The sequence below is a fragment of the Melanerpes formicivorus genome, unplaced genomic scaffold, assembly GCF_026170545.1.
Source record: "Melanerpes formicivorus ecotype bairdi unplaced genomic scaffold, bMelFor1.0.p_v2 SCAF_9, whole genome shotgun sequence".
NCBI lineage: Eukaryota > Metazoa > Chordata > Aves > Piciformes > Picidae > Melanerpes > Melanerpes formicivorus.
In genome coordinates, this window is record NW_027142361.1 from 14,848,395 (window position 1) to 14,862,323 (window position 13,929).

A 13,929-nucleotide genomic window follows, 5' to 3' on the forward strand; every position below is an offset into this window, starting at 1 on the left:
TTCCAAATGCTTAATAACTGCTTTCCGTTATTTCTGACTTGCGTTTCAGACATGGACTATTGTTTTTATTATTATTTAAATTTTGATACATTAATCTTAAAATTTCATGTTAGTTTTACACAATTGTAATATTTTTTCCTTCTTTCTTTTGATATACTGTCTTTAAGTCTACTGTGGGTAGAGCAGCAAGTGTTCTTAATTCCAGATTTCTTTCACATATAAGTCTGCACTTGCTAGACACTTTCTTATTTAATTTACTGTGTCAGGTACCTGGCTGTGTCCAAACCTTACGGAAATCTCTGATCCAGGGGTTCTCTAACTGAATGAGGATTGCAAGTAAATTCTACTTTATCTAGATTTATAGCAGTACTGAAAAGAGATCATGTCCTCCAGACTTTCTTTGGGATGAGGTTTTTTGGTGGAAACAAAATGGATTTTTGAGGACTAGAGTAGTAAAAAGGGTGGTTTGAATGTTTTGTGTTTTCTACTTCTGAATTGTAGTAATTCTTCAGTGTTTGCACAAATATAATTCTTGATTTAAAAGTTTTTGTTCACAGAATCCATAAGCTTGTGGAAATGGTTCTAATTAAAAATGTGCCTTGCTTTTAGTGTTCCTTCAGTGTTAAATTAGGAAAATTAGTGGATTTAAAAAAAAAAAAAGTGATACATGGATCTTACAGAAAGACTTCTGAGTGAGATATGGACCCCCATTTAGCAGAGACTTCAGCAGACTTACTCTTCTGAAGGTGTGTGATTTCACATGTGCTGCAAGCTGTTAAGTGTGCAGTTGTGAAAATGAATATACCTGCCAATGTTAATTCTTGTCTGGCCGTTTGATGAGCTGGATCAGGATCAAGTTACAGATCCAGCTGAAATTAACCCTCCTCCCCACATCCTCCTACTTCTTCTTTCCCTCCCCTTCATCCCTCCAATTAGATTGTCTGTTGAAAATTCAGTGTCACTCTGACTGGGACAAGGGCATTGAGTGTACCCTCAGTAAGTTTGCAGATGACACTAACCTGGGAGAGTGTTGATTTGCTTGAGGGTAGGAAGGCTCTACAGAGGGACCTGAACAGGCTGGCTGGCTGGGCTGAAGCCAGTTGTATGAAGACTCAATGCTCCTAAAGGTGTTTTCTAATCAAAACAATTCTATGATCCTGTGATTTTAGTGAAGGCACAAAGGAGGAGAACACTTATGGTGGGAGTGCTTGGAGGGACAATGATGATGGGTGGAGGACAAACCTCAGCCCACTATTTATGGGCTCTCTCATAGTTTGGCAGAGACAGTAGCTCTGTAGCTCACTCTCCCTTTCTGTCATGAACCTACAGTCCACAGATTGGAAGAGTTTTTTGGATGTCAGATCAAAGCTGTTGCAAGACACTGTCTGGATACAAACAGGTGTCTTTTTCTGTTACAAACAGGGGGAATGGTTGTTAGGAGTGAGAAACCACTACCTACAATACTTTATCTTGTGTTTTATTTTCATCTTGTAAACTTTTAACCTTTCTCCGAAGCTTGCACATTTAATAAAATAACCACAGCTCTAGAATTGAAGAGTTCCAGGAAATAAAATGAAATCTATTGAAAAGAATGAAGCAGATCTTATCATGCAAAAAAAGTGTGGGGTTTTTTGTTGTTGTTGTTGTTGTTTTGTTTGTTTGTTTTTACCTGAATGAGTTGGGAAGAACTTACTCTTCTGAAAAAGCCTAGATGATGGTGGTGTTTATATTCTTGATGATGATGATTGACATAAGCACAATTTACAGAAAAAAACCCAAACTAAACCAAGCAACTGACAGCCCACCCAGAAGTTGAATATTAAAAGAATTTAGATTATCCAGCAGTTGAGGCATTCTTTATTATGATTTTCACCAATGAAAAAAAGCATTAATAGTTGTTTATACCAAGATCATCAGGCACTTAAGAATGAGTGCTGCTGTTTTTCTTTAACACCTGTGGAGAGCCAATGTCTGATAAATGACTGTGTGCAAACAATTGGATATTGGAGAACTGTGACCAGAATTTAGATACTTATAAGCCAACTTTGTCTTTTTTCAACCTATCAGTAAGGTCCTTAATGAAACTGGAAGTTCTTAGTAAGGTAGTCAATGTACTCTAATTCAAATATTTTCCCCCTTACATTCTTGTCATTTGAAGGGACAGGCAGAATACTTACTCTAGATTTTCAGCACACAAAGGTAGATGTTTATCATGCAGCAGTACATAGTGTACCAACATGTATTCAGTCTACTATATTATGCTGTGAGTTGAGTCATGTTACCTTCTTTCCCCAGACAAGTGTATAAGGTCTTAGCTCTTCCTGCCAAGTAGCTAGTCAGTCCTCTCACAGAAAAGGGGGTTAAGGGCATTTGCCAGGCAAATGTGGGTTGGAGTGGGGAGGGGAAAGGAGCTTGTGAGGATGTTGCTGCTGGAGAGAGTGGGTAGCGCAGTGTGTCATCCTGAAAGTAGGACGTAGTGCAGATGTATAGGGCAAGGTGTGGTCCATAGTTTGCATATGCTGAGAGCACTTCAGTTACTGAAAACTTGTACTAAGCATATGGACAGTTTTAGTCTCTCTTGGTGGTGGTTGTTTCCCACCCCACCGCGATGAAGATGCTATAAAAACAAAGGGGTGAACTTAAATGAAAACAAACTTGAAATAGAATTTTAAGTGATTTACTAGATTCTGGTCAGATGACATTGTCATAGTCGTGGTAGAAATTTTGTGTGATATAATTATTACAACTTGGAACCAAATAACAAACCTAAGAATATCTGAAAGAGATTGTGAAGCCTTTTTACCTTTTTTTTTTTTTTTTTTTTTTATTTCTTAATATGTCTAGCCCAAAACTGTGTTGGGAAGGATACCTATGTCTTGCTTAACTTTAATCAGTAGATCTTAAAGTAGATGTCTAATGCAATAAACTTGTAGAGGTTGATGTTTTAATCCATATTTTTTACATTTGCAGAGAGTAATACATAAGATAGTGTCTGATTCAGAATCACTAGTCAGGCAGATAGTGTTTCTGGTGTATTTTATTGCTATATTTGAAATGATGTTACTGTTTAAACAGAAAAACAAGTTACTCGTTAACTGCAAGTTATCTGAGGGCAAAGATGAGTGATCAGCTGAACTAATTGGTACATGGGGGCACAAACACATTTATTTAACAAATACAAGGTTTATTTTGGAAAGACAATTTTTTTTTTTTATCACAGTGGTATGAAAAGATAACAAATGTTCACTAAATGCATTACATAGCCCTGAGTATGTGTGTTATTTCTTTCAGCGAGTAGCCCATTTTCACAAGACCTTTGCATGAACTGGTAGGGGAAAAGGTAGATCAGATTATTGTTTTTCAACACATACTTTAAAAATATTAATCCATATTAATATTCTGAGACATCTGAGAATATGGTTATTCATGAGATGTATTTAAAATTGTTAGAACTAACTGGAGGATCTGGATTGAGTTTCTTCAGAGTTAGTAAACGTAACATTGAGAGATATCTGAAGTTATTGTTGTCTTTTCAGAGAGTCAAATTGAGAAGATAGTTGCTTTTAAATATCAGAACCTAAGAATTAAGATAGAAGCAGAGGTTTTTGGAAACCTGTAACTGAAACAGGATTTATTGAAAATGCTTATTTTGTTGTTGTTAAGGAAAAAGTAAATTCCAGGATGTTTTATGCTTGTTCAGTGGGGCAGAAAGAAGCTAATTAAAATAAATTATGCTTTTAACAAAATCAGTTAAAGATGGAATATTATTGTCTTAATTTCATGTCTTAGACACGGGGAGAGGTCTTAGAGAAAGAGAAATGCATAGATGCTGAAAGGCTTAAAACACCACAAGTAAGACGTAAGAGTTTTCAACCTGAAGTTGTGTGCAGTCATGCTAACTTTCTGGGTGTGTCAGAGTTATTCAAAAGGGTGTGGCCCACAAAATGTATAGTAAGGAAAGATGTTTGACCATGGTGGAACACTCAAATATTAATGTCTGCATATGTGGTTTTTAATACAGCTGAACCTGTGGCAAACCAGATAGTCATTTTCAGAAATTGCAAGGTGTGATTGTGGTTTAAATGTATGTTATCCCTTACTCAAAAACTTCATAGACTTGCAGTCACTTGCAGATGACAGTGATAGAGATGGTTCATACTCATCCTCTATTGCAAAGACTGCTAGATTATGGTTATTTTCAGATGCTCAGACCAGCAGTGTAGTGAAGAGTTCCTTGGACAGTCAAGTGGCCATGAGATTGTGACCGTTTGAGGCTGTCCCTTTAAGGAAGGGGACATTGGGGCCGAATGTTTATAAACAAAGGGCAGGTCTAAACTAATTTCATTGGTGGAGAGGCAGAAGCACTGCCTTAAGTTTTGATTCCCAGTGGGACTAGTCTCAGTTCTTCTTTTTTTTCCTTGCGGCAGCTTGCTGCTTTCTGGGCTTTCGGCCAAACTGACCTTGAAACTGATAAACTGCAAGGCCTGTATTAACTGCTTTCGAATTAACAATTGCTCTTTTTTCTCTCTCTCTTTCTAACCCTCTCTGGGGGAAAGGGGAGAGAAGGGGGATACAGGGGTGGGGAGCCCTCCTCATTAGAGGAGGGAAATCTCATTTCTGTGCCACTCTGTTGTATATTTCTGTATATATTGTAAATACTGTAAATTCTGTATATATTTCCCTGCGTTCCCTAAACTGCTTTGTAAATATATAGCACATTCCTCTTGCTAATCCGGCTGTGTTTTTTTTTCCTTTTCAATTTTCTTCCCTTTATTTACAGGGGGGGAGAAGTCCCAACCTTTCCCCCAACCCTACGACAGAGTTACAACTTAAAAAGTTAGAGGAAATTAAAATCCTTACTTACCAATATGCTAGGAGTACTCTATGTATTTTAACTTGAAAATTAACTAGGTATTGTGCTTTACTTAGCTGGTTGCTGTGATGTACCTGAAGGTAAGCTCTTGCTGCTGAGAACACCCTTGGTATGTGTGTCCTTCAGTCACATTGAAAGACTGCATTAGTGTAGGAATTATTTATTTATTTTTTCTAAGAGGCTAAATAGAAAAGAAAGAAGTCAGCTTTATTAATTGATTTCTAGTTGTGGTGCTTTCCCTTCCAACCCTTGACATGTGTACTGCTAAGTAGTTAGCACTTCAGTTTCAACCCAGAAACTATTTTTATTCATTAAAGGTATAAATGGTATGAGAGCCAGTTACTTGAGGGAGCACGCTGAATGCAGTGGAATTATTAGACCTCTTCTGTTACAAATGGGAGGAAGCTGTAGATAGACTGCGCTCTGTAAAGGTTTAGAATACATAGGATAAACCAGGTTGGAAGAGACCTTCAAGATCATCGCATCCAACCCACCTAATCAACTAAACCGTGGCACCAAGCACCCCATCAAGTCTCCTCATGAACACCTCCAGTGATGGTGACTCCACCACCTCCCCGGGCAGCCCATTCCCATGGGCAATCACTCTCTCTGTATAGAACTTCTTCCTAACATCCAACCTAAACCTCCCCTGGTGCAGCCTGAGACTGTGCCCTCTTGTTCTGGTACTGGGTGCCTGGGAGAAGAGACCAACATCCGCCCGTCTACAACCTCCCTTCAGGTAGTTGTAGAGAGCAAGAAGGTCACCCCTGAGTCTCCTCCTCTCCAGGCTAAGCAACCCCAGCTCCCTCAGTCTCTCCTCATCTCAAATTGAATTTAATTTCTTGTTCTAGCATATTCCAGTTTGCCTAATCTCTTGAGTGTAATGAAAGCTCCATCTCAGTATTCTAGTATAGGTAGATAAAAGTTCTGGATAGTAGTCTAGGTGTGATTTGGTTCCCTAGAGCGTGAATTTTTAAGATTTTGTTAACTGGAAAATGGAGCCTGGATTCTTACTGATGTATTTAAAACTTCAGCAATTCCTCCCTGTAGTAGCTTTTACTTCATGGTAAAATATTTCAGATATTACATCTTCTACAGCAGATGTCCTAATCTTAGTTATTGTTTGGGCTCAACTATCTTAAAATTTAGAGTGGCTTTGTACTTGCTCAGTTACTATGTAGATAGAGTTAATATGCAGACAAATGAGGCTGAACTGAAAATAAAATCCTAAACAAAGAGTAATTAGAAATTGTTGCCTCTGTTAAGTAACCACCTTCATTCCTAGTCTGGTTCCTTAGGCAGCTACATTGATGGGATCCCATTGATGGCTATCCTACCCTTCCAGGTTTTGAAGCTATTTACTAGTATCTGTTTCATTCAACAGTATTAGAGATCTCAGCTTTTGAAAACCTAGGTGAATATTGTTAACTCAGTAGCAGAGTGAGACCTAAAGTAGCAGGTTTTATCTCCAAATTAATTGCAAATATCATATATGCCAGCTGACCACGTCATCTCAGAAGCAACTACACTGTGGTATTGCCTTTCACCGATAATAGACAGGACAACTGAGGAATACTAGCTGATTTTGAGACTTGAGAGATCAGAGGCAGGAAAGTGAAGGAATTGCAGAGAAATGTGGTCATAGGAGGCCAGAGAGGAATTCGGATTTTTGCACCAGGTGGGGCAGAGATGGACTATTGGAACGTATGTGTTACTAATTTCACTGCTCACAGAGTAGCTTTAATATTGGCCTTAGAAAGCTTTGTTACATGTTTGTTCCTCTTTCTTAGTTTCATTTTCTCTGTCTTGTCTAGCCGGTTTAAAACTGGTTCTGTAGCTTGTGTTGAAACTGTGCTTCTATCCTGCACAGGGTAGCTCTTGTAGTTTCAGGAAGAGATTACTAAAACTGCCTTAGCCATGGCATCATTCTCTAAGTCCACAGACAGACTTGTGGCAGATTAAAGCAAAAAGTACATACACAAATGCTTACAGTATTCAGGAGTGAATATGTATGCCATTGGAATGTTGTGAAAAGCTATTCCATAGTTGTAGAGCGTTATGGAAAACAGCAGGGTGGCTGCACATGCATCTTGCAGTGCTGTGCAGGTGCTGATGCTTTGTATTTAGGAATGGTGATACTGACCCCTGCTACCATTTTGACTTAAGTCTTAGTTTTAAATCCCAAATTCTGCCTCATCTAATTTTAAATCTTTAGTTACAATGATCTAGTATAGATACTATTTTGAGTCGCATTGATATACTTTCTGAAGAAGTCAAAGAATGAGGAAGAAATAATCATGGGTTAAATGAGATCTGAGATTGAATATTAGTATAGACCTCTTTCTTTCCCTGGATTTACCTTGACAGGCTAAAAATCATCAAAGTTAAAACTGGTTTTAAAATGGGATGTGTATGTGGATTGTTTAGCATTTAATGCTAATTTTTGATATCTAAATACTAACACTAATATTAGTAACATTTTAATACTATTTCAATACTAAAAATTTGTATTAGTAAATGTTAGTGTTATCAAAAGTATCTACAGGTAATTATAGTATAAACAAAAGTAACATTACATTCAATAAATACTATATAATAATGAATACTGTACGTATTTAATATTTGTTATATGAGCCAGCAGTGTGCCCAGGTGGCAAGAAGGCAAATGACATTCTGGTTGGAATCAGGAGTAGTGTGGCCAGCAGGTCTAGGGATGTGATTGTCCCCCTCTACTTAGCTCTAGTGAAGTCACACCTTGAATACTGTGTTCACTTCTGTCACTCACTACAAGAAGGACATTGAGGTGCTGGAACATGTCTGGAGAAGAGCAACTAAGCTGGTGAAGGGCCTTGAACACAAGTCTTGTGAGGGATTGCTGATGGAACTGGGGTTGTTTCTGTTTAGCCTTCAGAAGTCTGAGGGGACACCTCATTGCCCTCTACAGCTACCTGAAGGGAAGTTGGAGAAAGATGGGGGGGTCAATCTCTTCTCACATGCAGCAAGTGACAGGGCAAGAGGAAACAGCCTCAAGCTGTGTCAAGGGAGCTTCAGGTTGGATATTAGGAAAAACTTCTTCACAGAAAAGGTTATCAGGTGTTGAAACAGGGTGCCCAGGGTGGTGTCACCATCCCTGAAGATATTTAAAAGACACATGGATGTGGTGCTGAGGGATATGGTTTAGTGGTAGTAAGTTAGCAGTAGTGGTGGGATTGGGAGCTTTTGGTGAGCAGTTGAACTTGGTGGTCTCCAAGGGCTCTTCCAACCTCAGCAGTTCTGTGATTCTATGATTTGTTAAAAATATATATTGAGGGACAAGATGTTAAGGTGTGAAGCTGACAGCATATTCCACTTGCAGCAATCCCGTCCTAGCCCCATGTTTTTTTCTTGTGTTATCTTTTGTACTTCTTGGATCCTTCAGTGAAACTATTTAGTTCATTAATGAGGAAGGAAGTTATTTTCTGAAGCTTTAGTGAGCTGATCTGGTTCATTTGGTAGTCAGAAGAACATCAAAAGATCATCAAAGGAGATTGGTGTGGTGCACTGTAGCCAGGCAAGGGGGGTGCATGAGTACATGAGACATCATGATGTTGAGTTTTCTGGAGTACAAATCAGATGGTTGTTAATAAGACTTCCATGATCATCTCTGTGCATATAAGTAAAATTACCTTTCATGCTTAGATTGAGTACTTACTGACAATTCCTGGACCTCAATATTTGGAAATTGTTTACTCTGTTGTAAGAGAGGATATTTAGTTTTTTTTTAAATCAGGACTGTTTCCATGAGCTAAACTTTGTTTTGTAGAATCTTGATTTTATTATTCTAAAACTTTTTTGGTAGTTCACCTTAACAGAGGCAAATCCTCCAGTTTGCTGTCTTTCCACTTAAAATGTACTGTTCTCTAGTAGTCCTTTGCTACTATCTTTGAGTTTCTCTGTGTGTTACCTAGAAGTCCAACAAAAACTCCAATCCCTCCGGTAGTGTTAACGTGCTTCTTAGAGGTGTTAAAACTAATATTGGTGGTGTGCATAATGTGGTTAATGAAGATGTTAGACAAAAAGTGCTGTATAAAGTCTATTTTGAGTTACTTCTAGCAGTGTGTTTCATGGTCTAGAGAGACCAAGGTATTGCGGAACTCTTATAGGAAGAAAGTATAATGTGACTGTTTAAGCAGTTTAAAGACAATGTCAGTAGAATAAATTCATGCTGTGTTTCAAGTATCTTAATTTTCTTGAGTCCTTCTTTCTCTTTATTGCGCAATTAATTCTCCCACAAATAGGGGACAAGTAGCAGTGTCACGTATGATATGCAAAGTGCAGTGAGTTTGAGAAGCAGAATGCTTGCTCAGAAATAACTATAAAATAGTAAAGTATAATATTTTAAATTAATAGTTTTCAGAAGGAGTATTTCTAATATTTCACACAACATGGTTACTAAGAGTTTGGTATGGACCTCTGTTAACTAAGCTTAAGTTCTCCTCTCTGTCAGGATATATACAAATGAGCCAGTTGATTACTGTTTGCTTATTTTTCTTTTCAGAAAGATGAAGGTAGTGATGCTAGTTTGAGTGATAGCCACGTATCTCCTCCTGCTAAACGTACCTCAAAACATGCTGATCCTGTGTGCAAAGACAAATCAAAATCACGCAGTACTGGACAGCGAGAGGAATGGAGCATCTCAGCTGGACAGTCCAGGTAACAGTGCCAGCTGGCAAATTAAGTCTTACACTATTTCCTGTATTGTTAGCACACTTATGCTATTTCTGCACTGAACTGGAGGTCAGGCTCAAGAGTTTACTTTTCAAGTGTAGTGCTTTCATACCATTTGTGTGTAGTTTAAGACTCCAGGAATGTGGATTATGTCAGTCCCCTAATCAATTTCTATGTGAGTTTGAGCAAAAACGGAAAGTAATTTTGATATGTCTGAATGTAGCAACTTGATTGGTATTTTTATGTACTCAAGCTAGAGTACATGTAACATTTTAATTAGGAAATTGACCATTATCCATTCTCTAAGAATGATAATACCAGGTTCCTTTCTATTGTTGTTTTTCAGCTTCTCTTCCCTGTTTGCTTATAAGGACTCAAGTAAATCACTGTATATTGTTATATATAGTCTCAGTTATGCCACATTTTATAACTCTAAAGGGAGAATTTAATTTTAAAACTCTGATTAATAATATTTTAGAAAGCATTCTTGTATTCATAAGGTTTTAACATGATTACAAATAATTATGTGCCATGAACTTATAGTTAATACTGATTTTTTTTTTTTTTTTTTTTTTTTTTAATATTTTTTGAATTAAATTGGCCAGAATACTCATATGGTGTTACTTTGACATGGCTTTTCATTTGAGGTGTTCAGGTTGTGGTGGTGTGTTTTTGTGTTGGGGTGTATGTATGTTTGTTGTTGTTTTTTTTTTTTGTTTGTTTGTTTTTTTTTTCCCCCCTCCTTTTTTCGCTCTGCCGAAATCCAAAGTGCTGGGCCTAGTAGTGATCTTGAGTTGCTAAGGCTTTTCTCAAAAGCTCTGTGTTTTTGCAAGTTTATCCAAAGTGTTTGAATGATAATTGCCTTTGAAAAGCTATATCAAGGTTCTGTTCTGTAACTGAAGAGGAGAGTTTAATAGTAGAACATGGTGTGAAGGAACATTGGAGAGCTTAGTAAGAGAGATCTATAGATAATTGGGGGGGGATTCATATAACTGACAGTTTTATCCTCATTCAGGTGTTGGGCATGAAGCAGATTCTTCAGAGGCTACACATCTCAATGATTTTGATAGCATAGCACATCCTGTAATATTCTATGCTTAAAGTTCTATTTTTACTGGATAACTTTTGCTTGGATAAGGAATGTTAACATTGATTTGTGTCTAATATGATTGTTCCCTAGGTTAACTTCTCAGCCTGGTGCTACACTACCAAATGGCCGTAGCTTATGTAAGTGTATTACAGCAGACCTTCTCATAGCTACTTTTACATTTAACAGTTTTCTGTCAATGATTTTCAGCTGCATATATATTCAGTTGGTTTTGATAACTTTACTGGGTCCTCTGACCATTTTGACTAGAAAAGTTGTTATTCTGGCTTAGTTTTCTTCTGTCAGCATCTTGGATGCTCTGTGTAGACAAAGAACATTTTTAGACGAAATTCCGTCTGTCGTCTTAATTCAGACCTGCTGGCCATGATCTCAATGTTTTTCTTAATTTCCAAATTTACCCTTATCAACTGATTTTGGCCTTTCACTCCTTGCTGGTGTCTTTATTTACTCTTTTTGCTCATTTAAAATTTGGCCTTCAGTGGTTCTTAATGTTACTTTATTATTGCTTTAGAGAGACTTGCCTTGTCTGCAGCTCCTGTTACCCTGGACAATTTTCTTGTACACTTAAACTTGTACCTTACAAACTTGCTATCTCATTGCATATCTCAGCTATAACCACTTTGTCTTTTGTGTCCCTTTTTCATCAACTCTGTCTTGTTTAGTTCTGCCTGAGTGTTAACTGTTAAGCATATTTGGTGTTTTTATTTATTGTGCTGCCAAAGGAACAATTCAGGAGTGGGATAGTGGGATCTCTGAGTAGCTGACAGATTTTTTTTCCTTTGGTGAAATAACTATGCTGTGTCTGACCTTTTGATACTGTACTTAAAAGACAGAGAAGTGGAACTTTGGGCCAAGTATGCATTTTAGTATTTGTTAACTTAAAAATACTGAATAGATAATTGAATGCCAAATTTTCATTAAATAAGATTCTCTTACAAGGAAATTAGCTCAAATGTGAAGATAATAGCTTGTAAGCCAAGGTTGGTAAGAATTAAAGTACATGAGTAAATATGAGTGGTCTTACTGTGTTCTGTAACTTTTGGTTCATTGTCCTTGCTAAGTATTCTCTTACTAATTTTTTTTTTTGTGAAAATGTTGTTTCCTGCATTTTGAAGTAGTAATACAAATTTCTCTTAGCTCTCAAAAGCCACCCCCTTCGAGGGGAAAAAAAGGCAGATGGGGACCATGCTTGCATAAACGGAGATATAGAAGTCAGAAAAAGTTGTCGGTCCAGGAAAAACAGATTTGAAACTTTGAATCAGAGTTTATTGTTTGATCAGCTAGTAAACAGGTATGTGGGGATGCTTCAGTTGTATTCACCCATCATCTTAATGATTTAAAAGAAGGTAAAAATCCCTGTCTTCCAGTACCATCTGTGTTTTACTGTGGGAATGTAGCATTGAGGCAAGCTAGAGTGTGTTTTGCATTACAGGCTGGGTCCTGTGCTGCAGCTGCCTATGTTATCCATGTTCTGAATGTAAAAACAACTTATCAGACTTTGAGGAGTAAGTTACTCTGCGTTTACACCTGTGTAAAACTGTTTATGATGGCGGTTATTGCAGAGCACCTGACAAGCTGTAAATCCACACCCTAGTTTGTTTCATAGTAACCTGTTTATGTAGTGATACCCTAAATGTGATGTAAATTGGTGATTAGCAGCAGTGCTTGGAAGCTCTCTATTTTGCTTGTATAATTTTGATCACAAAATATCAAAAGTTTGTAGCTTCCCCCCCATCCCCCAACCATTTGTTAGTAATTCATATAAGGTGGGTGTCACTTTTTGACATTTACTGTGCAGACAAAGTAGGTCAGAATGGGAAGTATGGTCTGGTCTGAACACAGGAATGGTAGCCAGAATACTTTTTTGAAATATTAAGTCTTATGTGGCCCTAGGCAGGCCACTTAAGGTATCTTAATTTCCCACCTGTGAAGTGGGTTTTGATAGCCACATATGTGCTCATGCTTGCTCTAGTGCTTGGAGGATGATTTAAACATGAACATTTAATTGCCAAAGATGGCTCTTTACTGTTAAATGTATTCTCTTGAATCTTCAATTTTTTTTTTAAGTTTACTCAGTAATTACTTGATATGTTTACAAATTTATATTGTGTTATATTTATTTTTCTAATTGCAGTTGAATATCTCTCTCCTCATCAACAATAGGAAAAAATCTACCATGAAGATTGTAATTTGATAAGATCATGGTACTGAAGTCTATATGTGAACTGATAACTGTGTGCCCCATAATCATTGGAGGTTTTTAAGAACAGGTTAGACAAGTATCTGTCAGGAATGGTTTACATATTGAGTAGACTCTCTTGCCTGGCAGAACAGATAGGGTTTGGGGTTTTTTTGGTGTGTGGTTTTTTTTTTTTTCCCAGGTCCCCTCCAACCTTATTATCAGAATTTCTATTGACTTCTTTCTAGGCAGGATTTCACACTTTGGTTTTACTTCTAAACAGCTTGTAAGGAAGTAAAAGTTTATGCCTTATAACAATTATAGAATCATAGGATAATTTTTTGGTTAGAAAAGGCCTTTAAAATCAAGTCCAACCATTATCTAACTCTAAGTCTGGTCTTAAACTATGTCTCTTAACAGCATATCTGTGTCTTTTAAACACATCTAGCAGTGGTGATTCAACCACCTCCCTGGGGATCTTATTCCAGTGTTTGGGAGCCCTTTCAGTGAAGAATTTTCTTCTATATCCAATCTAAACCTGCCCCAGTGTAACTTGAGGCCGTTTCCTCTTGTCTTATCACTTGTTACTGGGGAAAATAGGACAACACTCACCTCTCGACTCCTTTCAGGGAGCTGTATATAGTGAGATGGTCTCCCTTCAGCCTCCTGGGTTCCTTCAGCCACTCGTCAGAAAAAATCCTGTTCTCCATACCCTTCACCAGCTTTCTTACCCTTTTCTTGACCCACTAATTATATCTGATAATTGTATATTATATTATACAATTATAGTAGAATTCTAGTGAAAATTCAATGTAGAGAGCAGTAGCTTGGTGTTCAGGACAGGTGGCCAAATAATTGACTTGGCCTGGCTAATACTCTGTTTTCTTCTTTAGCAGTGAAGCATCTTGGCCAGGATTATTTACACAGCATTTGACAGCTGTTTACAAATATTTATGATAATGAAAGTGTGAATGAATTAAATAGTAGATGAGAACTGGTAGAACAGTGAGGTCAAATAAAAAATGCTGAAATTCTAGGTGTTACCATTTAAACTTGCATTGT

At 37.4% G+C, this 13,929-nt stretch overlaps 1 protein-coding gene across 3 annotated transcripts in view; it reads left to right on the forward strand.

Moving 5' to 3' along the window:
- Nucleotides 1–13,929, forward strand: part of ATAD2B (ATPase family AAA domain containing 2B) — a 111,690-nt gene that overhangs the window by 7,593 nt on the left and 90,168 nt on the right. For 2 of the 3 annotated variants that reach the window (XM_068143142.1, XM_068143143.1), the window contains exons 2-4: nt 9,411–9,565; nt 10,761–10,807; nt 11,826–11,979. In XM_068143142.1, the coding sequence (XP_067999243.1) occupies nt 9,411–9,565; nt 10,761–10,807; nt 11,826–11,979 (356 nt within the window). Of the gene's footprint in view, nt 1–9,410; nt 9,566–10,760; nt 10,808–11,825; nt 11,980–13,929 lie in introns of those variants that run through there. The other variant, XM_068143144.1, reaches the window with a different exon arrangement.